Source organism: Cryptotermes secundus, unplaced genomic scaffold (genome assembly GCF_002891405.2).
Source record: "Cryptotermes secundus unplaced genomic scaffold, Csec_1.0 scaffold423, whole genome shotgun sequence".
NCBI lineage: Eukaryota > Metazoa > Arthropoda > Insecta > Blattodea > Kalotermitidae > Cryptotermes > Cryptotermes secundus.
The window spans coordinates 686920-712841 of record NW_019731985.1 but is presented as its reverse complement, the minus strand read 5'-3'; the positions used below and the strand labels follow the sequence as shown (position 1 = coordinate 712841).

General features: G+C 38.2%; 2 protein-coding genes across 4 annotated transcripts in view; one reads left to right on the top strand and one right to left on the bottom strand.

The window, feature by feature from the left end:
- LOC111867434 (transmembrane protein 135) overlaps nt 1-17081 on the top strand; it is an 18600-nt gene extending 1519 nt beyond the window's left edge. Inside the window, exons 1-9 of one of the 3 annotated variants that reach the window (XM_023857295.2) lie at nt 4836-5491; nt 10804-10934; nt 12444-12570; nt 12653-12807; nt 12891-13143; nt 13977-14144; nt 14743-14883; nt 15492-15658; nt 16192-17081. In XM_023857295.2, coding sequence (XP_023713063.1) covers nt 5345-5491; nt 10804-10934; nt 12444-12570; nt 12653-12807; nt 12891-13143; nt 13977-14144; nt 14743-14883; nt 15492-15658; nt 16192-16309 — 1407 coding nt within the window. In that variant the 5' untranslated portion in view covers nt 4836-5344 and the 3' untranslated portion in view covers nt 16310-17081. Of the gene's footprint in view, nt 1-4829; nt 5492-10803; nt 10935-12443; nt 12571-12652; nt 12808-12890; nt 13144-13976; nt 14145-14742; nt 14884-15476; nt 15659-16191 lie in introns of those variants that run through there. The other 2 variants (XM_023857296.2, XM_023857297.2) reach the window with 2 other exon arrangements.
- A 1017-nt stretch (nt 17082-18098) lies between these two features.
- LOC111867433 (ribosomal biogenesis protein LAS1L) lies at nt 18099-25879 on the bottom strand. The gene is made up of 9 exons (XM_023857294.2): nt 25667-25879; nt 25316-25408; nt 24533-24869; nt 22867-23045; nt 22664-22763; nt 21332-21491; nt 19686-20166; nt 18788-19056; nt 18099-18617 (listed from the first exon to the last, which is right to left on the bottom strand). The coding sequence occupies exons 1-9, from the start codon at nt 25720-25722 to the stop codon at nt 18337-18339; spliced, it is 1956 nt and encodes a 651-aa protein (XP_023713062.1). The 5' UTR covers nt 25723-25879; the 3' UTR covers nt 18099-18336.
- Between the last annotated feature and the right edge of the window lie 43 nt (nt 25880-25922).

The window sequence follows — 25922 nt, the reverse complement described above, 5'->3', positions numbered from 1 at the left end:
CAGTCTTTCCTGTTGTATGTATGTATAAAATCTTTGTTAACCTACACGCGTCAATTTGATTTCTAAAATTGGCACTTTTTTAAAACTTCAATTCAAATTAAAATGTCTATAAATTTTCTGTTCTTTTTCTTTTTCCAAATTTGTAAAATTTCCTCGGGGTACACGCCCTAGGTCTGTAGTGCTGCAACGGCCACTTCTTGTTTTATCGCTGTTCAGGTACTGTTCTGTGTAGGCTTTCTGTGTGTGTGTATCGCTGCTTATCTTTAATACGTGTGTATTAATACACGTATTAAAGATAAGTTCTTTACACAGTACCTGAAGTATAAAGTAAAGTAAAGAAAGTAAAGGTATCCCTGTAACAGGCCGTGGAGGCCCATAGGGTTGTGACATGTTGAGATTCCCACATTTTCTAGACAGTCAGCTCATAGATGCCGGCAAGGTTGTCAGCCCTATGTGCCGGCTGCCCTTTGTCCCCAAGAATATTCCTGGTACTCATTTCTGTTAGAGGCTGAGCCGACCCCAGGGCCATAGTGCAGCTGGAAGGATTAGGTCAATTGAAAAAAATCCAATTACCTCATCGGGACTTGAACCCGTGACCTTCCGGCTTGTAGCATAGTGCCTCAACAAACTACGCTACTGTGTGCCCCCCACCTGATATAAAATGAACATGTCTTCTCTCCTGAAATTATCACAGTATTCTTGGTTTGAGACCCTGTAGTGATTATAGACATGTTACATTCCAGTTTACTTCTGGCCACCTATTACATCCACTATTGCTGTCAAGATGTGGTGTCAGTATTTCAGATATACAGAGAACACCAGCATATACCTTATAAATCAGTTCTCTTTAATAAATGAGCCTTGTACCATCTGCACATTTTAATTTAGCTAAAAGAATAAATACAAATGTTTATTCAGGCAACACTGCTATATTGTGCACTGTAATGTTATAGCATATAACAGATACGTTTCATTGTAAACATTTTATTAGATTAATAGATTGTGGTCTTCTGGGTTATGACACCATGAATATGTAGCTTGTACATGGAAGACTGAAGCTGAATGCTCATTGGAAACATTGGCAACCACGTAGTAGACTTCATAGTGTGATATGACCAATATGACCAAAATCTAAGTCTTCACTGCTGTGAGAACCTGAAATGTTTTACATGTCCTGATATAAAGAAATTTGGCAGTTTGGTGTATGCATACAAATGTAATATACGAGTATATTTGTGATCCACTTCCAATACTGTATAATATAGAAATGGAACCTACCTGTTTCATATTGCGGTCCTAACAGAGAACACCCAAAAGTATTTTGAAATTTATTCTGTACTCTTACAAGCATGTTGAACTGGTGTGGTAGAGCGTTTGGATGTGATTAAACCATCATTCCTCCATCTTTCTTTTCAAATACCTAAGTAAGCTTTAATTCATCATTTATTCCTTCATTATGATTTTAGCTCTTGTATACTGTGATATTGATAAGGAAAGCAGCCACGTCCTGGGCTAAGAACAAGTACATCTGCTTGTGTACAGTAGTAGATATGATGTTGGGACAGAGGTGAATACACTCTGCCATGAAAAAATGAGAAGAATTTGGTCTGACTTCATATTAGTGTTCTGGTTCCCTGTAGTGATTTTTTAAAAACTGAACAGCAAATTTGCTCATCCTGCTTTCCCAGGTTCCAGTCTGAACCTACAGTCGTTGCCAGTTTACTTGTCTGACTACGTAATACAGAGTACCATTCCAACTTTGTAATAAGTGGGTAGCAGATCTTCCTATTTGGAATGGCCTGGGTTCAGATCTTGGTCCAGAAACGTCTATCCTTACAGATTTTTCATAGTTTCCCACAGTCCTTCCAAGCAAGTTCCAAATTAGACCATAACCATATTGTTCCCTGTTCACATACACTAATCCTACCATTGAGTGCTAATGTAAAATAAACTACAAATATCCACACGTGTAATATGGCATCCATAGAGAATGTTGGATTGCAATTATGGATGAACCATTCACCATTCCTTGGTCACAGAGGTAAAAGAACCCAAAAGATGTGGGTGGTATAGATCATAAAAGTTTGTTTTCACCAGTTTGTCTAAATGGTGTGGTGCTTTTATGAAAGAGAACTGAAATGCTTGGACTTCCTATTAAAAATCAAATATGCAAATGATTTAGTATAAAGGAGGAACACTGAGGAATAACACTGTATGTAATTGTTTTATAAGACACAGAGTTGTAAAAATTGCATAGTGGATGTTGCAGAGGTTATCTGGTAAATGAAGGTCTAGAATGTATGATACTTTACCTCCATGCACCTTGTATACTTATACAGTGTGATGGTTATGGCAGATTGCACCAAAATGTATTTATAAACAAAGGGAAATGGCAAATGTTTATGACTGAAATTAAATTATATCATATGTGCTGGACACTGTGCTCTTTTTAAAGAAGTGGTATGAGGTTTAGTCCTTTCATACTGTAGTATCAAATGGGCCTATTATACCAACCCCAGGCAGCAGTAAGTATGGTGCTTGAGTGAAATTATAGTTGTGGTCAACAGCAGATAAAATATTATCTTCTTATCTCTTTCAACTTCCAAAATCATTTGTTTGATTCTGGTTACATTTTGTAATATTCACACTAAGATTTGTGAAGCACTAGGCATATATTTTGGACCACACCAGTCTAGAAAAAGATGAATACACTGTTATCAGAAACACTTGTATGCCTGCTTGTGAAGCACTTTGTCTTTCCTGCCATGTTCATGTGAGCTGCTACTGCCTAGAAGACTAGTCAGTGTTATCCAACAAAGGACTTTCTTCCTTATATAAAACATGAATTGGATATTTTGGATCTTAACTGAGGTTTAGGTAATGGTTATTCATCTCTTTTACTGTATTATGAAGTAGCAATTTGAATTTTAATTCTCCCATAATATCTGACTTCCTTCTCCATTCAGTTTTTGCAAGAATATTTTTTTCTCAATTACCCTCAGTGTATTTTGGTGCATGTGCAATGGAAAGTCCAAAAATACACATTGAAGCTTTGGCATATTCACATGCAGCAACTTGCCAATGGCTGAATGGATTTTCATGACATTTGGTGTTGGGGAATTTACTACAGTTTGCTGGCATATTCCAGTTTTGGTTAAAATTTTACAATAATGATGGGCTCTATACATGTAGACCAAGATGCATTTGTATGCATGTCTCTAGCATACCATGCTAAGTATTTATTTGAGTGAAAATATTTTGAAGATAAGTCATAGAGAAGAACAAGGCATTTTTTTCTGACATGTCTTCCTCTGCTCAAGACAGTTCACCAAAAGGAATTTTTATGGTATGTCATTTCATAACTCGTGAACTGTTGGACTCATTGTACTACCTCTCATCCATCCTGCCTGTCTTACACTGTTTATGAGAGACCATCAAAAGTTAGCATTCATGATTTGAAAATCTAAGGGGTAATAATAAAATGGGTGCACTGAAAGTATGATATGTGTACATTTCCAAAACTGTATACAATGTGCGTACTTCATGCTAGGGTGCTCAGAATCATCCTTCTGTCTCTATTAGGTCTCAGAAATAATCTCTCTTTGCCCATAACACTTCACATTTATTCTCTTACTGTCACATCGTTCAGGTTGTAAATTGCAACACAAAGGAACAGTAAAATTGAGGGGCAGTTACTGTGCCTGAGAAAGTCCTACTTCCTAACCCATCCTGATCCTAACAACTATAACGTTTTTGAAAGGAAACTGTTGATAAGTAAACTGTGACTACAGCATTACATATATTTGATATTTTGTCACAATCCCAAATCTAAACTGATCTGTGTACAGAAAAGTCTGTCCCCAGATGTGACCAGTGGTCAAATGTGAATCCTTGCTGCCAGTAGGCCCCAGAGTAATTTTAAATTAAAAATAGATCCACCTGTTTAATTTTAATATTTGAAACTCGAACCAAAACTTGCAAAAACAGTGTCCTGACTATCCTACAGGGAAGTAAACTGGTGCACTGCAAGCTGGAAGGTTCATACAGATTTTGCTGATTAGTCGGTATGCCTGATGGCCGATAATGTTTGGAATGAAGGGAAGTTATTAACTTTGTGGACCAGTTGAGGGGTATTATGTTTCACAGTGAGCAGTGCAGTTCATGCATGGGAATTTGTTTATGATTTGACAGCAGTGGACCGTAGTTATTAGCAACATTAGCTGTTTGTTCTGTTACAATTAGTGAACAGTGTGTTATGTCATGGTGTGGTATATTTTAGAGCAATGTGTACTTCTGTATGACACCTACGTGAAATATGGATCTGCTAGAAATTTCACAATTTCACAATGAGTATTTGGATGGGTCTGTCTCATGTTTGAGAGAAAATGTGCTGTATCATAAAGTCAATAAAAAGTCCGTCGAGTGTAACAATTTATAGGTCACTTCTTTATCACTTCTGCCTTACATGTTTCGGTTTAATAAAACCATCAGAGGCACATAATACAAGCATGAAAACACTGCCGTTGTTTAAGATGTACACAGTTATGTTTGCTGCGTGAACGCTGCTACAATACGTCGACGTGTAAAAGCACAACACTTGTTAGGATTGTTGAATGCACATCAATTTTCACATTCATCCAAAACTGCCCTCAAGTTAAAATGCCAATGTTAAAATTTGAAACATTTGAAGTAAAATGTTAAGCTCCTCCTTGTTAATTCGTCCCGAAGATGGGAGATGTCAGCTTGAGGATGTATGGCTTATGGTTAGATGTTTCCTATGTGCTTATTCTTACTTAGTCTTGCTATTTTCAGACTAATGGAAAAGCTTTTGGTCCATGGTTTCTCTTTGCAGATTTTAGATGCCTGTTTTAATTTAGCAGCAAGCAGCTTTTGGCATGAACAAAATTACTCGTAGCTAGTATTGAATTCAAAGTCATCAGAATATGATTCTTAATAACTTGTGGGCCAAGATTTTTCTTGTTACACTGTACCTGTTGGATTGGAAGTACCGTTAGGTTAGGTTGAAAACATACCGTGATCTGACTTATTACACGCGATAATATCATTTAATGGCCGTTGTGTAAGTAATATAACTTCAGTGATAAATTATGTATTTTCCGGGGGGGACCGTGCATTATTGCAATGTTGGCGACAGTCGTGGCTCATATTTGCTGCCGCATTTTTTTTTATAGGAATAGTTGTTGACGATAAGATAGGTAGAAGTGGAACGTGACTGGATGACGTGAGTCCATGACAGTTTTGTAATATCTCAAGGTTACCGGGACTTCGGAGCTTACAATGATTCAACAGTATTAAAAATGAGTACAAGCTGTGATCGTCAAACATGGTGATTTTCAGTAAATTCCAAACCATACCGACATCATGCACACAATATGTGCATCCGTGGACGGATTCATGTTCCAGCGCGACGACTGTGCTTGGAGTACATGCCTTACAAGAAAGTTTCAGAATATATGTCACAGTTTATATGGTAAGCACCGACCTGTTGGTTCAGATGTTCGCGTACTAAATATAAATACAAATGGCTGGAGGTAGAATACACATTGAAGTAGGTCATGTTTTTAGGTTAGGCGATGAGTAGAGCTATTGTCACATGCTCCGTGTTTGTTACAAACATTTATTAGATACATGTTTACTTTAGTCTAGTCAGTTACCACTTGTTTCCACTGGCTCAGTTAAAATTAATAAAAGACAGTTGAACTGACTGAAATATGAAATATCACTTTACTTCAGAGGACCTGGGAATAATGTTTAGGATCAGAATAGACTAGAAGTTATTTATAATCGATAAATTCTTCATAGGCCCAAGCTAAGGATGTAGAGTATGTCATAGTACAAATACAGTATTTGTTTACAGCGCAAATACAAAGTTGTAACAGCTGTTTACCTATTTGCGGAAGTCCTATCACATCATCTGTATTTGTTCCAGAAATCCATATTTGGCGATAAAGCCTCCAGATATAGAACAAGTAAAGTTTTATCATATATAAATCATTAGTACCATAATAGTTAACTACATACACAAATTGTGTACACGTCAGAACATACCATATACAACTATAAAAATGAGATGCAATATGACAAACCTGCATACAAACTTTCTGTTACCAGAATAAGCACTCATCATCATCNTACCAGAATAAGCACTGTATTCAAAATTGTAAAAATTAAATGAAAAAGAGATCTTTATCATCTCAAGAGACAATGATACACTCACACATATTAAAAAATTTAAAGTGACATAAATTCCTCAACAGAGTAAAAAGAGTAATTCGATAGAAAGGATTAAAACGTCACTTAATTTTATCTGATCTGAAACCTTATTGTAAAAACTGAAACCCATATTTGTCACGCCTTTTTTAAAGACGACTGTATTACAATGTTTTAAATGTAATTTTTTTATACATTCTGATTATGGATATCCATATTTTTTCCAAACAATTCTTATATTTTTTAATAAAACATCACTTCTAGTATGTATAAAGAAGAGAGTATTAATACGTAGGTCGTACTGAAAGTCATGAGCAACAATTTTTTGTAATGTAACATCCTTTATTATTGACAAACCAAATACACCATCTCAATCTATAGACCTTTCTTTATTTTTCCACATAATCGACACTTCTTTGTACACATTTCTCCGAGCGTTCTGGGAGTTTGAAAATTCCCCTTCTGTAAAATTTCATTCCAGCCATCTGAAGACACTGACGCACTGATTTCTGAATTCAGTGTGCTTATGAAAGTGCATGCATGGGTGTGAGCAGTGTTCAAAGATGGGTGAAACATTTTAAAGATGGGAACACCATCGAAGATTAGCCTCAGAGCGGTTGTCCTCGAACAGCCTCAACTGAACGCAACAAGGAAAGGGTGGATGAGATCATTGAAGATGACAGGCGTGTGACTGTGGTCACAATAGCCCAAAAACTTGAAATAGGGCACAGTGCAGTACAGGAGATGATTGAAAGCTTAGGCTATAGGAGAGTTTGTGCTCGTTGGGTCCCGCGGTTATTGACAAGACCACCAAGGTCACATTGGAAGCAATTGCAAAGATGGGGCGGGAAGTTCTTCCACACCCCTCCTGTAGCCCTGATCTGGCACCCTCCGACTACTATCTTTTCAGATTTGTGAAGGATCAGATGTATGGACAACGTTTTGAGACAAGGGAGACAATTCAGAAAGCTGGAATGGAATTTTACAGAAGGGGAATTTTCAAACTCCCAGAACGCTAGGAGAAATGTGTACAAAGAAGTGGCGATTATGTGGAAAAATAAAGAAAGGTCTGTAGACTGAGGTGGTGTATTTGGTTTGTCAATAATATAGCATGTTACTTTACAAAAAATTGTTGCTCATTACTTTCAGTACGACCCTCGTATATTTGTCTACAAGACTACAGTAACTGACACCAATAATTATTCGAATGGCGTTCTTTTACATTTAATATAATTTAGATAAATGGTCACTGTTTATTTTGAGAATTGTATGAAATACCAAATACATTATAAATAAATTATTTACTTTATGGCTGGTTAGGATTTTATTTGCCTAATTTTACACATAAATTTGAGTGGTTAAGTAAATACACTGTATCAGTAACACTTTGCCAGCCCATTAAGTTGGATTGCAATGGTGTTCAAATTTGAATTTAATGTTTTCATATTTATTTATTTATTTACTTCATATCCATGGATCATTATACATGATATAGGACAAGTCAAATACTTTACAATACAATAAATAATAATAATAATAATCGTCATAATCATAATAATAGCTCTCTTCTGCACCCTAAAGATCAATTTTGCATTTCCTGAATTGCCCCTAAATATCAATCCATATAATAACAAGGATTGAAAATAAGCATAATGTAAGGTGCGAACAGTCTCTAACCCTGATACTCTCTTGACTACTCGTAAGGCAAAACATATATTACATAATTTATTTGCTAGTTGTTGAGTATGTGCAGACCACCTTAGATTCTTATCCAGCCAAACTCCCAAAAGATCTTTTTTGTTCTGTATAATTGATGACTGTATCATAGAGATTTATTGATGGGCATTCGACTTGCATTTTTTTTTAGGTTGATGAAAGGATATCGCTATTGTTTTTCTTTATTAATAATTAACCTATTCCTTTCAAACCACTCTGAGTGCATTTATTGTTTTATTTATTTTCCATTGGACATCATTAGCACTATTTCCTGTTATAAGAATACTAGTATCGTCAGCAAAAAAATGTTGGTCTTCCATGTTCAATGCCGGCCTCTAGATCATTGATATATAGCAAAAACAACACTGATCAGAGAACAGAACCTTGTGGGACTCCATGTCTTATAGGTCTCTTTCGCGATAGATAGTGATTTCATTAGTTTCTTTGCATCTGTATGTAATTTCCACTTTTTGTTCCCTGTTTTCTAGATATGATTGAAACCGCTTTAGTGCAACCCCTCTTATTCCCATTCCTGTCATCATTATCAACTCAGTCAAATGCCTTGGCCACAGCATAGCTCAAGCGGTTAGTCGCTGGCTTCCCACCGTGGTGGCTCGGGTTCGATCCTGGGTCTGGTCAAGTGGGGTTTGTGGTGGACAAAGTGGCACTGGGGCAGGTTTTCTCCAAGTACTTCAGTGTCCCCTGCCAATCTTAGTCCCACCCCACTAGCAATAAATTAAAAAAGTCAAATGCCTTTGACAGATCCAGAAATATCCCTATACTTATTTCCCTCTCCTCCAATGATCTGTAGACCCTTTCTATAAACTCTGCAGTTGCAGTATTTGTTGATTTCCCTTTACAGTACCATGCTGTTTATTGTTAATTATGCTGTGATTTTTCAAAAATGATGAAAGTCTTTTATGTATGATTTTTCAGTTATTTTTGAAAAAACAAAATTAGTGAAACTGGTCTATAATTCCCAACTTCTATATCACATCCTTTCTTATATGAAGGTTTCACTTTAGAAATTTTTAGTTGATCAGGAAAATGTACAGTTGAGTGAGACAGATTTATTATACAGGGTGTTTCACGACTTTATGGCATAACTGCAGGAGGTGATTTCCTAGGTCTTTGTGATCAAAAAAGTTCATATAAACATGTGTCCAATTTTGGACGGTTACGGAGTTATGACCGTTTTAAACTCAGAATAGAAGGTAACGATTACTGACAATAAACGGAACCACCATAACACATGATGCATTTAAAGTATGAGTGTAAAGTTAACTATGTGAAATTATCTTTAATATGAATTTATTTGTGCTTAAAGCTGATTTTCGAAAATGCCACTACCGGCCACAACACAGGCTGCCGCTCGGTTGTGAACTGCGCCAGACATATCCCCCCCCCCGGCCTTAGGTAGCTCTCAAGTGTCGAGATAACGAGAACGCTCTGTCCGTAGCTGGCTAAAAACAGCGACCCTCCAGCTGACAGCCGCGGTTCACACGAGGACGTGTACGGGAATGAAAAACCAGTCATAACTCCATAACCGTCCAAAATCGGACGCATGTTTGTATGAACTTTTTTGATCACAAAGACCTAGGAAATCACCTTCTGCAGTTATGCCCTAAAGTCGTGAAACACTCTGTATATGTCAGAGTAGTTGTTATTTTAGGATAACATTTGTTAATAATATACTCTGGAATATCATCTATTCCCGTTGATTTTTTATTACTTAATCCTTTAATTATGCCTGCCACTCCCTCTTCAGTAGTTGGGGTTAAGAACATGCTATTACTATTATATTTTACTGTATTGACATTAACTTCATTGGTTTTGGATAATGAATTGCCACCCAATACCTTTTGGGCAATACTGGTATAGTATTCATTAAAGACATTGGCTATAGCTTTTGGATCCTGTATATTTACTCGATTCTTGCTTATTTCAATAGTCTTCGTTGCTTTTTTCTGTTTACCTAGTTCCTCCTTAACTAGGTCCCACATGGCTTTTGATTTATTCCCTGATGCTCTTATTCACATGTTATTAGTTAATTTTTTTGCTTCACTGATAACTTTGTTGTATATTTTTTTGTAATGACAATAGTGTTCTTTAAATTCTTCTGGCCATGTTTCCTTCTTTCATTAGACTATCAAGAAACCTGAGTCTGTTCCCTGATACCCTTATTCCTGAGGTAACCCATTTATTTTCCTGCTGTTTAGTTTTTACCCATGTTTTAGGCATAGCTATATCGTAATAATACTGTAAAGTACCTAAAAATTCATTGTATGCCTCTTTCGCTGAATTTTGATTAAAAACAAGCTCCCAAGTCTCTTTTTCTAGTAGATAATTTAGGTATTGTACATTCTCTTCCCTGTAAGATCTAGCTATTCTGAATTCTTCCTTTAGTCTAATTTTCCCCTTTTTATTCTTATACTGCATATGTATTTGTAGTATCTGTGCTTTATGGTCAGAAAATCCTGTTTCCATCACCTTAAGATCATATCCCCTTAAGCCCTTGTTAATATTATTTGATCTATTGCTGTTTGACTTCTAGGTCCTGTTCTCGTTAGGACATCAACTATTGTTTGCTAGGCATATGAGTTGAACATTGCCTGTAGTTGTAGATTTACTCTTCTACCTCTTCTTCTTCTTCTTCTTCTTCTTCTTCTTCTCTGTTTGGAGTTCTGTATACACAGATAATAATTGTATTAAACTGGATAAGTTCGATTATACTAGCCTCAAAGTGTTCTTCTTGATTCAAGTTTTCAAACAAGTTCATAGTATCACTTGAGTCCTGTACTGTGAAAGCTGTCACTTCCAGACGTATGTTTAATGTTACATATCTTACTTTTACAGTTGGCTTTAATAATGCGAGGCAGAGTTCCATCCCAGAAAGAAATCAAACAGGCTTTTGCAGGAATACTTATATCATCATTGTTTCTAGGAACCAATGCCTTTGCATTTCCATTATTTGCATGTTGGCTCAGGTAAGCACATCGTAAGCTCTGTAATAATGTTCCAATATGTAAAACAAAAAAAAACAAATGACTTTACAATACAGTGACCATGCACCAGTATGATGTTATGTGCTTGCACCAGATTTCTTTCAGAATGTGTGTTTTATTCATGCTTACTGGACCAAACACAGGTGTAATATACCTAAAGGGACTTACATATTAGTAGATGATCCAGATAACTTTAAAAGTTCACCTGCCTGTTGTTCACTGTAGTAGCACTTCCAGCCTTAGAAGTTTATTTGTAAAAACAAGGCCCAAAGCTGAACCATAGAATTTGCATACAGCAAAAAACCCAAAAGGTCAGGGCTTTAATTTTGTTTTTAAAAATAAATATCCAAAAATTTTCTAAAGCTACCCTTTGTCTTTACAAATAAACTTCTAATGTAGCAAACAACATGATAGTTGAAGTTTTAAAGATATTTGGGTCACTCATTTATATGTAAGTACCTAAATGAAATCAAACCTGTGAGATTTTGCAGTGAAACTAGACACCAGATAAAGATCTGTTTGGGAAACACAGAGGTTTGTGCAGTAAGTAGTTTAAGGTAACCAAGTCCATGGACATATCCTTGAGCAGTTGATGGTTGCTCAGCTGATCAATAAATTCACCACTTTTTATGGCACTTGCAGGATCATTATCATGTTCACACTGCCCTGAGCAAGTTCAATTCAGTGTAACCCCCCCCCCCACACACACACACACGCTCCATATTAATGTTATCTTACTGCCTATGCCTCCATCTCTAAAGTGGTCCCTTCACTTGAGGTTTTGCTAATAAGATTTTGTATGTATTTTTCATCTGTCATGTGTGCTACATGTCCCACCCACATCATCCTAAATTTAATAACCCTAATAGCATTTGGCAGAGTTTACAAACTATGAAGCTTCTTGGTACCTCCACTTGCTTGGTGTCTGGTAAGTCCAGATATTCATCTAAGCCCTTGTTCTTCCTTTAGGGTAAGAGAGACAAGCCTTTATGTCCATACACAACAGAATTACAGTTTTTATATTTTAATTTTTAGTTTTAGATAGCAGGCAGGAAAACAAGTTTTTGATCTGAATAGCAGCAAGTATTCCTCATATCTAATGTGCTAATTTTTCCTTATGAATATAATTTTCATATATTATCTTGATTCCCAATCTTTTGAACTTTACCATAATTTTAAAGGATTTATTAGCTATCTGTATGTTATTGTTTTGTCCTTCATTCTGGTGAGAAAATATGAATATATATGACTTTCTCTGCATTTATTTGTAGATGAGCCTCTGTGCTTTCCCTTATGTTTTAAAGGTTTTGCCTAGTAGTCATTTAATCAGGAAGGACAAGCAGCTGATGTGTTCTCTTCTGCTTCAACAAATAGTGTGGCTACGTTAAAACACCATGCTAACTCAATGGGTGGTCATTATATTGTAAAGGCACATCAGACTATGTTGTTTTCTTTTTCTGTGTCCTATTTTAGTGTTACCTTTCTTTTCAGGAAATTGCTTGGGCACTTTAACATGCTTTCTGTTAGTTTCTTGCCAGCTTTCCTTGCATCTTATGTAGCCATTTTGCTTGAGAGACCTTCACGAAGAAGCCTGCTGGCACTGTACGTCACTAATGTGGTAAGCTATCATGAAACAATAGTACACTGGTACAGATACTGGAAATGTCATATGACTGATTTCTCTCTTTACCCTTGCGCAGGCTACGGAGACTCTATTCCGTATGGCTGCATGGAGAGGTCTTGTTCATCCAGTTCCTTATGGTCAGGTTTTAATTTTTGCAGCTGCCATGACAGCCTTATTGTACTTCTACAGAGGACGTCAAGCCAAACGGGACTCGATGTTCAGTCTCCTCAGGTCAGGTTAATTGTATTTGGCCTCAAGTCTGAATTTTAGTTGGCATGAAACCTGTCACAAAATTGGCTTCATGTTCCCTATAGGTTTGTGGTTGGTCCATATGAGGAGAATGGCTATGCAGAGAATCGTGAGGATTTGCCATCCGTAGTTGATCCTCAGGAGCTCCAAAGCTCTGGGTCTGCTCAGAAAATCAGAAGACCAACAGCAAGAAGGAAGCCAAGGAGTTTGCTTTATGTTATACCAACTGGTTTCTACAGAATTATAAGGAAGATACAAGGTCTAGGCAGGCATACAGTGTGCCCTCATCCGTTCAGCTGTACCTACTACACTCTCCAGGTACCTAGTGATGTGATGAAGGTACAGCCACCCTTGCATGTGTCTGGGGTGCAATGTAACGTGTAACTTCAGACTGCCTGCCTTATCCACAAATGCTTCTCAGGTAGCCAAGTTGTGGCAGAGGAGGAAATGGCACTATCAAATTCTGGAAACCGAGTCATGGTAGTATATTTGTTACATCTCATATCAAGGAAAATCTGCTGCCAGAATTTAAGTCATTGCTTTGTATGATATGAAAATTGGTCTCCAAGGTATCTGTGAGCAGGGCACTGAAGGGAATATTTGGAAATAAGAGGGAAGAAGTGAGGGGAGCTTCATAATTCATATTCTTTACCCAATTGTGTGAGGGGGAAAGAGAATGAGATGGGTGCATGGCAGAGATGAGAAATATACACATAATTGTAGCCTGAAGACATCCAGGGAAGAGGCCATTTGGGAGACCTAGGCCTGGGTGGAAGGATAATTTTGAAATATATTTTAGAAGAATACACTGTGAAGATGACCAAGGTGGTTCAGGTTATAATGTTTGTGAGGGTTTGAGTCTTGGCTGTGACAGTGATAGTCCTGAGTTTATTCACAGTTGCCGAAGCACAACAGATCACTGTGGTCATGGTGCAAGGGCCAAGAGGGCCCACCCCTTATACTTTCGTTCATTATTCACAGTTGTCCACATCCCTTCCAGTTCACTGTTCACTAATCACCCTACCATTCAGCACTTCACAGTGTTATTAAGCAAGCCATAAATAAATAACATGAAGAACAGGATTGAGAAAATAGGGTCCTCTCTGCAGCTTGAACACAACATTAACTCTGAATTTGCTTCTGCATTGCAGGGCGCGGTGAGATTGTTTGCTTTAGGATATGGTCTCCAAGTGTGTCTCCACATCCTGATGCAGGCGAGAAGAGCAGTCCGAAAACCAAGTCTGCTTCCAAAGTTATTAATACACAGAAAGGCTTTTCAACTTGGAGCCTTCCTTGGAGGATTCTCAGCAGTTTTTAAGGTGCCCATTGTTCTTTTGATAACTCTGATCTGGACACCATTCTGTGTGTGGTCAGTACATGTTAGAGGCACAATTGATTAACAGAAATCTCACAGTGGTCTGAAATGTGATTCTGTGTGACCAAGTGGTTAGCACAATCAACTTCATACCTTGGACCAGAGACCGGCCATACTGACTGAAGTAATTGTGGTCTTGCTGAGTTCCTCTAGTAAAATGGCGGGATAGTACCTTGAACAAGTCCGTGACTGCTTCCTTCCAGATCATTTCCAATTCATTATTCACTAGTCTTACATAGTGTTCAACACAGCGTAATCATAGCAGTCAGAAAGCTTCTTGAAGCAAACCAAGAGAGAGAGAGAGAATAAGCAGCAAGTAATCTGGTAGGGAGCTACTTGCTGCCTCCGTCTTCAGGGCAGTATGTTCCTATCAAACTACACAGTGTCATATCCCAGAAGATCGTAATGAAATATGACATAGTGCCCTTGCATTGAGGGAATGCAGAAGGCGTGTGAACTCCCCTCAAACCCTGAAAGTTATATTTAGATTAGCTAGGATATTTTCATTCAGCATGGTCTAGAACACACTAATTGTGTTTCAGATGATGTCTTGTTTGCTTCGCCGAATCTTCAACAGGGATTCCAAGTTTCATGCAGTTCCAGCCGGTTTGCTGGCCGGCTTAGCTTTTGGTTTCTTCCCTGACAATACGATCGCATTATATGTTATGTGGAAGAGTCTGCAGGTGAGCATTGCAACTGTTTTGGTTACAGAGAGTAACACATTTCAACCCCCCTCCCCCACTTGTTCACTGAAGTTCCTTATTGTATAAGGAAAGACATGTATATGTTACTGTGTCCTTGTGTCCGAACCTTCCCCTCCAGTAGGCCTCTTTCCTTCTGGTTTCCTGAAAAAAATTTCATATGCATGTTTCATCTCTTATATCCTACTCATGTGACATCTTGATTTGAAGAGCACAAGTTATGAAGTTCCCTTATTCTCAGACACCCTCAGTCTGTATTTTTTTTCATTGGAAATGACACATACAAAGTGTATAATTATGAAGTCATTAAAGCCTTAAATTAATTTAAATTATGTCTGCATGAAGACTCACTGTTGTTCAGGAGATACGTAATTGCTGTTTATTAGGAGAGTCATGAAATATAGTAGCAAAATGCAGAGTTTCCTATGTCAAAACAAATGGTACATATAGTTATCAATGTGATTTAAAAGGTTAATTTATGATTTCCAGTGTTCTCTCCATACGGGTGAAAATATTCAAAGACAAGTCTGCATCACAAGTTCCTGATGACACTTCTTGTTACAAATGTTTAACAGTTCTATTATTGGTAGATTCTCTACAGTGACAGTATCCAGAAGGGCTATGTGCCTCGAATTCCAGGAGGAACGATCCTTTTGTTTTGCTTCTCTACTTCAGTTTTGTTCCACGCAGCAGTCCTTGAACCTCAGAATCTGCGTCCATCATATTGGAAATTCCTCCACAGTCTCTCAGGAGGGAGGTAAGTTCATTAGTTACTGCTGTGAAATGCTGGTACAGTAATCTTCAAAGCAGTAATAGTATTTTACCACATTTTTCAGAATTCTGTATCCACTTATCCAATTGGTAACAGAACCTTCGTCATTCCTCCACACTCCTGTAAGCACTCCTCTTGTGTCTGTGCCATTTGTTTTCCTGTTGTTCCTCCCTTAAGTGCTTCTGTCCCCTCCCTCTTACAACAAAACCTTCTCTATTCTTCCCAGTGCTCTCGCTGGTATGTCTCTTACTAACACTTCCACTCCCAGCCCAGTGCACTAGTGGTCTGATATTTCATGGTAAAGAAATGAGCACGTGCCCATGAAGTGAATCACATGCACCATCTAGCTACAGAAGGAAAGAAATAACATGTTTGAAGTATATTCTGAAAAGAAAATATATTGGTTTGATAATGTGTGTTATTGTCCGACCTTGGTCAGATATGGCGGCCAGTAAATGATCGACATTGGATAGGGAAGCAAACGGTCCAAGTGCAGAAGAATGAACTTTGTGTTGCAGGATAGCAGTCATGGATCGAGTGTGTCTAGATGCATTTGGTATGGGCACGTCAAAGGCTCTCAATGAAGTTCTTGCCAAAACAAACACAAGATTGGTTGCATATAGTGAGTTGTTATGATAAAGTTTGTGAGTAATTTTGTTTTCTATGGTTGTGGTAAACAGGTATACACAAGTAGGAGTGTTCTAATCTTCCATGTCATTACTTACTTGCATCTTTTTGAGGGCCTTTTCTCATATACATTAAAAGCAATACCAGTGTATTGTGCCAGTTCATCTCTAAACTAAACCAACAAGAGAAAATGGTTAATTTGCAGTTCAGTTGATACTTGACATTAAGGTGAATGGTTCAGTGTGTGTGTGGAATTTCAGATTTGTAAATGAAAATTCCAGATCTGATAGTCACCACGTAACATAAATACTAAAAGATCTGTTCACAGGAGGTCAAACATTTGGTTCTTCATCAGATTAATGTTATATGTGATAAAGTATGCTTTCTGGGTTGGATATTTTTACATCATAGTTAAAAAATATCACCTTTGAAACATTTTAAAAATAAAGTATTTAAAGTGCAGTTCAAGAATGTAGAAGTGCAGAAGTTTGGTTAGAAATGTTTTGTGGGTTTCTTGTATTGTCATTATGTTGGTAACAAGAGAATTTAAAGGCATATTCAGCCCATCTCAGCAGTGAATACAGATGGGAATGAAGATTGCTTGATGTTAGCAACATAAATGTGGAATTCCTGTTAGATTGATCATTTGCAGTTAAGTGTTCCATTATGTATTTTATTCAGCTGTTAAATTGTATGAAGCCATATTTTTATACTAATTATATGTACATATTGTGGACAGAAATTGACACTGTTCAGTAATAAATTGTTTTCATTATGTTCATATATCTTATTGGTTTGCAAATGTTTGAGAAGTATTTGATTACAGGGCAACGGATGGTATACCTTCTCTGTCCTGCATCCTTGCCTCTAGAGTTCCTGAATCCTATTCAGACAAGTGGCAGCTGATAGAAGCTAAGATGAAACTCTTCAGTCTCCTCATACTTTATCTCTACATACTCCCCATCCACACTGAGACATATATGCCAAATTAAGAGTTAGAAGCTAAGACAAAACTCTTCAGTCTCCTCATACTTATTTCTACATACTTCCTATCCACACTGAGACATATATGCCAAATTAAGAGTTAGAAGCTAAGACAAAACTCTTCAGTCTCCTCATACTTATTTCTACATACTTCCTATCCACACTGAGACATATATGCCAAATTAAGAGTTAGAAGCTAAGACAAAACTCTTCAGTCTCCTCATACTTATTTCTACATACTTCCTATCCACACTGAGACATATATGCCAAATGAAGAGAGTAAGTCAGTGTTTTGTTTTTGCAGTTGTTTCCATGCCATCAGTTGTGGCCTCCCAGATGTTGCTGCATTGGGGGGATCACATATATGACAGTGATAATGATATGAAAACTGCAGTGTCTGTCTTCATGGAGACTCCACACAAAAATAATTACACATAGTGCACAGAGAAGGTATCTGACAGCAGTAACCCATGCACTGAGATCCCACAGCAGACCCGCCCCCCGCACACTTGCCAGATATCCTCAGTACATTGTATTAGGATTATGTGTTGTGAACTTACTGCTCAGCCGTACATGCACTTCCAGCTAAGCATGCAACTACACAGATGACATGGAAGGAAGTCCCATGGGCCAACACCGTGCACTTCCCAGTCTAGCCACTCTGTTGACATGAATCCTGGTATTGACATAGGCCAAGAGGACTAGTGGGGAATATAAAAGGGAAAGCCTCTAGTGCTGTCATTCCCATGATCCATGGGATTTAGTATAACACTGAATTGTAATACAGAGCAGTAAATGAAATAGGAAAGAAATACCAGTTTGTTATCCTGAACTTTATTTTCAGAATCTTCACATTGTGGCTGTAGGAACTGACCACACTAGCTTCTATGAGGTTAGAAGTCATGGCAGTGAATAATACGATTATGGTTGTCTGGGGCATGATGTGTTGCAGTCTCACAGATAGGCATCAGTCTGCTTCCTCTACCCAGATGATGGAGGCAGTGTGTTCCTGCAAAACGTTGGTTATCAGGTGCTGCATCTCAATAATCATGCTACCCTACATTTGATATTATAGCAAAAGCCCTTTCAACTACATGTGTATGTTCATGTCCTTGGTGCGTCCATTTGTTCTGCATTGGTCGCTTTGACAGTACTTCATCCCAGTTGACCTTCTCATGGAAGAAACCAGGTAGATTCTTCTCTGCAGTACTGTAGTTGTCTAGTTGTTTACATGGTTGCCACACACTGTCACAGGGAAGTTCAAGTTGCAATGCAGACCATTCGTTTTGCCACGGCAGTCTTCCAAGTGGGCATTTACCCCAGTCTTCAAGCCCTGGAAATAGTGAACACTGTTTTAATCTTTTAAATCACAGTGGTAAATGTATGCATTAAGAAACTCTACATCTTCCCGACACAGTGTATTCAGGTGTTTCATATGGTTCTCACAACAAACAGTGAGTATGTCCGTAATGGAGATGAAGTGTGTTCACTCTTAACTATTACCTTTGTAACGAGTCCAGTGGGACTGTGTCACAGGAGAGAGAACTCCTGCTTGGCTGCTAATCACATCCTCTGCTATGTCCATTTCTTCAACACAGTCATTCAGAACCATTGCAGATTTCCCCTTCAAGTTATGAAGCATGTAGACTTGTGAGTCTGTTACAGTGTTCTCTTCTTTTGAAAAATGCAGTTCTTGGGTATAAATGTTGACCAAAGTTGTTAGCTTTTCTTTAGTATCTTCAGGTAGTGGAGGATCCACAAGTTCCATCAGACTGGAATGTTATCAACAGGATACAGAATAGTTCATGTCTGATGCATATGTGTTCTGAACTGAACTTGGTAATGGGTCATACTCTCTTCCAAATTCTTCTGATTTATAAGTCAGCTTGATAAAGCTATCTGATACATCAAATGGTTTTATGAAGCTGACTTATGAATGAAAGATATAATGGTAATGACATCTTTAAAATCTTCTGACTGAATTATAATCAGACTCAAAATCCCAGCTATTCCTTTGTGCTCTCTGATAATTTACCTGTATTCTACAGCCATCTGATGTAGAAAATGAAAATTACATGAGCAAATGCATATCACAGCAAAGCGCAAATGAATCTGCCCGGCACAAAATATGTTTACAGACATTTCTTAATGCACAGTTCCATGAAACTCACTTCAGAAAGACAAGAAGTGGCAGAAAGGTAAATATTCTTCCCAAAATGTGTGCTTGTACTGAAGATTACTGTCTTCTGGAAAGTGATACCAAATCTCTTCTACCCTGAAAATAGAGATACTTAAGTTCCTCCAGAATGTCAGTAAATGTCTGTAAGATTACATGGCATCAGATCCCACAAGACAGTAATATGCAGTCTGTGCTAACTGCTTGCTTAAGAATGAAACATACCAGGGAAGGAACATCCTTGTGCATGGGCTGGGTTTCAGCATGGCATTTTCTAAGAACTGCAGTTCAGACAGACCTCTTGGCAGCTTCTGGATTCTCAATGATAACACATCCCTTAGATTCGGGTTTAGTCTCTCAACTTCCTTTACCATTTGTTTATGTATGTGTGAAACAGTAAGCTTTATCTTCAGCTTTCTCTTTGATTTTTGTTTCAAGGTTTTGTACACTTTAACTTTCTCTGCTTCTTTGCAGTTCTGAACCATTTCTACAGTTTTCTTTACTTTATAGAGACTCTGCAACAATTCTTTAACCCACAGAGCAGCCATTTTGCAACGATGATGGCTCTCATTCTCAGAGCTTGACTTATGAATGAGCTTTTCCACCAGTAAAGGAATGACTCTGTTCTGATACAGAAAGTTCAACATGGTTTTCCAGAGATTCCGGAAAGTAGCTGGAAGGCTTTCATATGTCAGTCCTGAAGAATCTGCAAGGAAGATTTTTTTCATTAAATTCACTTTCCTATGCTATATAAACCACATTTTTGCAGCCAGGATGTAGGAGTTTTCAATTTAGAAACTACAGAGTGTCTTTGAAGAAAGCAGTCTTCTGGGATGTGGCACCATGTAGATGTGGTGTTAACCGACATTTCGGAGGAACGTACAGCCTGTATCTTCAGGCAGACTGCCTGTACTGGTTCACATGGTCTCTTCGCTTGTAAATTCTCTTAGTTTTCCTTCTACCCTGAAGATGGAGGCGATACGTTCCTCCGAACCACGGTGCCACATCCCAGAAGACTGCTTTCTTCATAGTCACAGCCGTGAAAACCTCAAATCTTACACAGATTGTCTTCATTTAAATGAACTTGAAGGTTGTCTTGAATGAGGTGAGAAAACTTAAAACTTCCTAGTTACTTTATCTGTGGGTCCTGAGAAATTGTGTTATGTCTGCATGTCCTAAATAATGTGTGTTTATGTCTAGCGCTACTAAAAGGATTGAAGAAACTGTCAGAAGTTGACATGACACTGTGTAGTCTACTAGATATATAAGCACATTTTGTAGATACATACTGCCTTTTATCTTTTATTATTAGATCACTTCATTTTTATCTTATTTTAAATACTGTCTTTTTACTCTTCACCTTCTACCTCTATTCCTCAGGAGCTTGGCTACCTCAGTCTGTATAGTAACCAGGATACAGGTTGGACAGCCAAACCCTGGGGGGTGGGCTATGTTCCTGGCTCAACAGGAGATTTTTCTCTTCTCTGCAATGTCCAGACAAGCTCTGGAGCCCACCCAGCCTTATATCCAATGAGTACTGGAGGCTTTTATCTAGGGGATAAAATGGCTGGAGTGTGAAGCTGAACCCTCAACTCCGTCTAAAGCCGAGGTTAAGATTGGTGAAGCTATACCTGCACTTTACCGTGCATCTTCAAGGTGTGGTGCTTAATAACTTTACCTTCTCTGTAGTAGAAAACATACCAGTGATAAGCACGAGATGAAATCAAACTAAACAGATTTTGTCCAAGATATATTTTGTTTTGATTCAGAGAAGATTTGGATCTAAAGCCACAAAATCCCACAAACAAGAAAAGCTCTAAAGTTCACACAAAAACTACTTAAACAACATTTCATATTGCGCAATGACTTACTGTGATTACTGCTGAATATGGACAGGAAGTCTGGTGAAGCAAGGAAACCATCCCCTTCCAGCAAGACATTAACCAGGATCTCATGTCTGTCCCCAAACCTGCCACTTATTTCCATGCAGTCCTTCAGCTGTTTGATTATGAGAATCTGTGCTTCAGCCATCTTGAAATATAATTATAAACTTTTAGAAAGCATTTACAAACACGCCATCATCTGAACATTTCTCTGGACAGTGTCTTAGGGCTGGCTACAGGCCGAATAACCTCATTTATACCTGAAGCAGCAGCTCTTCCCTTGTCAGCATGCCCAGTGTTCTTTGGCCCAGCCAGCATGCTCTCCAGTAGGTAATGGTGGGGCTCTTCCCTTAAAGATAAATCAGCTGCAGCACAAAGCTAATCTCTCACCTACATGTAGTGGCTGAGTTCATGCATGGAGCTTCACCACCACCACCTATGCAACTTCATGGCATGGTTCACAGACACACCTTTACATTATTGTCTATTGCTTGAGTAAAAATGATATAACTTTCAGAATCAGGGATAAGCATTAGCTTTATGTAATGGGTCCAACACAGCAATAACCATTCCTTTATGCTGAAGACAGAAATGGCCATCTTTAGGAAACCTAGTTCTTTGTTTGGGGAAAGTATTTTATGCTGCTGTCACCATCAAGTCCATACAGCAATGAATGCCATGACGACAAATGAACTGGAAAACAATACAGAAGAAACTGTAGCCTAATTGAGGTAATATCCTGGCATTTGCTTGCAGGGGCCAAGGAAAGCCACAGAGTAGCTGCTGTCCTGACTGAGATGAATCCAACACTTTCCCAGTGAGTCTAAAGTGGGCATGTCCAACTTCAGGCAGGTTGTGATCGACTTTCTAGTGTCAAAACTGCCAGTGATCTACCACCCCCTCCTATCGTCGTACGTCGCTTTAAGCAAAAGTAGTGGTAAAAATAACACGACACATGATGTTTGTTGTAAAAGCAACATACATTGAAAGTACAGACTACTTTAATACGTATTTTCCCTTCAAAATCTGAATGTAATCATATTATATTACAAGAGAATTTACATGCTTTTCATGTATAATTTCCTTATAGGCCTATGAGATCGACCAAAAATCGTCCCGCGATCGATGCGTTGGACATGCCTGGTCTAAAGCATTACTGCTATGCCACCCTATCAGTGTTCTTCTTGTTTGATCCAGATAATGTCCACAGAAGATATTCATGCAATAATGTTAAATCAATGTGATGAACCTTCAGGATCATAGTACATATGTTCCAAATTAACAAAAAGTGTGTAAACTTCAATTTATTTCAAAATTTACCTCAGTTTTTGGTAAAGTATATCCACGACATCTCAGTTTCTTCAGCATTTCATCCATTCTTCTTGCGGTGTATTTCTCTTTTTCAGCAATGAGATGTTTCCTACAAGATTATAACAAGAAATATTTTTATTATCTTGTAAAGCTCACACAGTTCCATTCAGTAACATTCTCATACAAATCTGTATACAGTTATATCAACTGACTGTAAATTTAAGTCTGGAATTTCAGCAAACGTTGTAAGACCTGCCGAGGAATACAGCATGATGGCCTGCCATGTTTCCACAATTTCTTTCAGACGATGAACCATTTCATTGTAGTCAGCTGTGTCATCACCTGCAATCCAGTCTGTTGTCATTTCTGCCTCATTCTTCCAATAATGTTCCTAGGAAGCAAAATCAAATATGAAGGGGAGAGAGACACAAGAAATCCAATTGGACAGAATGATGTTAAATCCAATAATGAAAGATTATCATCTTAATCCTTTCCAGTGTTAGGCCTAATGAGAGACCTGTCACTGTAGCCCACCAGATTTTAAATACAGATTTTGAGAGTCTGTGGAGATGGTTCTACCACTGATACAACAGATTCAAGGAAATAAATTCTCATCACTGGGTAACTGAAATGAAATTTTGTTTCAGTTTTAAACAATAATTTAGTTACAAAATAACATAAATGTGTGTTCAAACAATGGGGAATTTTTGGCACTGGGGGAAGTTCTTTGTCCGAGTATTTCAGTTTCCCCTGCCAATTACAATTTCACCAGTGAAAGCTCTGTACTCATCTACCATCAGGGGCTGTTATAACTGGCCTACTTGATGTCACAGAACCAAAAGACACAGTTTCACTCCACTTTTTTTCTAATTTCAGTACTTGTGTAGTAACACGTGACATAAATAACTTCAAAACTTTACCGCTATGTTGTCCACAGTGTCAGTGCTGCCAATCATAGAAATTTAGTTGTAAAAACAAAACCCAAAATGTAACCAACAGCTAAGCGGCCTCCGTAGTCTAGAGGTAACGTTCCCACCTCATGACTCGTAGTACGCGGGTTCAAATACCCGGCGGAGGTCGTCAAATTTCTAAGAGCAGAAAAATTCAGGGAACAAGTCCTCTGGGAGGGACTTTAAGCCGTGGGTCCCGTGTCGTAGCTTTACGGCACGTAAAAGAACCTCATATCTCCAAAGGAGGTCACTGAGCCAAATTAACGGACGTTTCCCGCCCAACAGCAGTCTCTAATACCTCTGGTAGATGGGGGAAGCATTATAGATACCTCTCAGCTAGTAGAGCCGGTCTCGCTGGCTGGGCGGGACTGATGGTAAGCACCAGTACCGGTAGGATATAGAGACTGGTAGAAATCATAGAGGGAAGCACAATGGACCAATACAGGTCTCAGTGCATGGGGAAACCCACCCTCTCCAATAACTAACTAACTAACTAACTAACTAACCAACCAACAGCTAAACCTTAAAGAAAAATAGAACGCTAACATGTAGATCTGTTGTTGGAGTAAATTCTAAGATTACTCTTTTTGGGTCTCATTTTTACAAATAAATTTCTAAGTCTGGCAGCACTAATATGGCAGAGAACATGCTGGTAACTTTTGAAGTTGCTTAGTTACCTGCTAATTGCTTAGATTACTTAATGATATCTGTAAACCACACATTTTACATAAAATTGTGCAATTATTTATGGTAATTTAGAAAGGAAACTGGAAGTAGTATTATTTGAAAGTACCATCCCAGTATTTGCCTCGAATGACTGAGAATACTCATAAAGATTCCTGAACAAAATAGCCATTCTCCCACTGCACTGTCAGCATACTACTGGATCCCAGCACCCTAATTTGCGCATATCAACTGTAATAGTTACATGTATCCAATCCAGACAGAAATGAGCAGCTTCTCGCAGGATGCAAAGTGATGGCAGACTGTGGCCATGTGAAGTGTCATGGCGTATATTGACAACCCAGTCAGGAATGTGTAACTTGGCTGCCATATCGTACAAACTGTGAGGTTTATTTTTAGCCAGGGTTGCTAGATGGTTTAGGAACCGCAAAACAGCCATGGCATACATAAATCGCAGATCACGTTCATGGTAGGGAGGCAGTAAGCCGCCAGCAATCTGTGGCCACACCTCCCTATCCTTCAGGCATATCTGGATCAGATCTAATGTGCACTGTGCCCCAGCTGGGATCCCCTGTGGACACCTGAAAAGTTTCAGAGAGACTGGTACTGATGGGTTGAACCAGGTGATGGTTATGTACAATAAACTTAAAACAACTGGGAATAACATTAATGTGAATCTTAGTGAAATATGGTGTGAGGGTATGGATTGAATGTGACTGACTTATAGAATGGTTCAGTGGCAGGCTTTTGTGAACATGGCAGTGACCTTTCATATTCTATAACAGAGAAAGTATTTTGCCACCTGAGTAACTAGCAACTTTTTATGGAAGACATTTGGTAAGTCAGTATTCTGTGCTGCAAAAATATGCATGTAATTAGACTTCTGTTTAAATAACTTAAAAATTATCATATTCTCATTTTTATATAAATATGTTTCATAATAAGGTATCATGGCAAACGTTTTTAGGTTATTTCTGCATTCTTCATCACAGTCATGAAAATGAGTCACGGTAAAAAAAAAACACACCTTGCTTTCCAAACAAGCAAACGTTCAAAACCTTTCACTTGTGCCACAGTGTCATCTGAATAAATCTGTTTATAAGCTTGGTCCCATTCAGCCCTGCAAAAGAAAAAAAAACTTTGTTGAAAACGTTCTCACGTATGCTCCTAATATTACGAATGCTTACTAGTACTAAGTTATCCTATCACAGATGCACACCTTTGAGTTTAAGGATATAAAAATAAAATTAATTCACATACATTACCCACAAGGGTTTCTAGATAATTAACGTAACCTAAAAAATAAACAACCTCTACGGTGTCGAAGCATGCACACACAGCTACACCTGAAATCCTACCCCTATAGCGGTTTTCTTACATATTAAACCATGGTACAAATCTTGTTTTTGATGCTGCATTTTCATGATGTGGCATTTTTGGAACGTGTCAAAAGTATCGTATTATAGCATGAATGATCATGAATACAACACCCTAATACTCCAAATCACCACCGACACAATCTGCCGATCCTGCCAGTTGATTGACAACTTTCCAATATCGAGCCCGATCGAGCCTGCCTTAGTCTACTCCATCTTTAACATCTTTCAATAATTGGTTCCCTGAGTGTAGATGGC

Coding starts and splice junctions, on each gene's coding strand:
- LOC111867433 (XM_023857294.2), bottom strand. CDS start 25,722: ATGCCACATCATGAAAATGCAGCATCAAAAACAAGATTTGTACCATGG. Junction 22,764..22,866: donor ATTCCAGACTTAAATTTACA/GTCAGTTGATAT, acceptor ATAATCTTGTAG/GAAACATCTCATTGCTGAAA. Junction 20,167..21,331: donor CATATTCAGCAGTAATCACA/GTAAGTCATTGC, acceptor TCTTCCTTGCAG/ATTCTTCAGGACTGACATAT.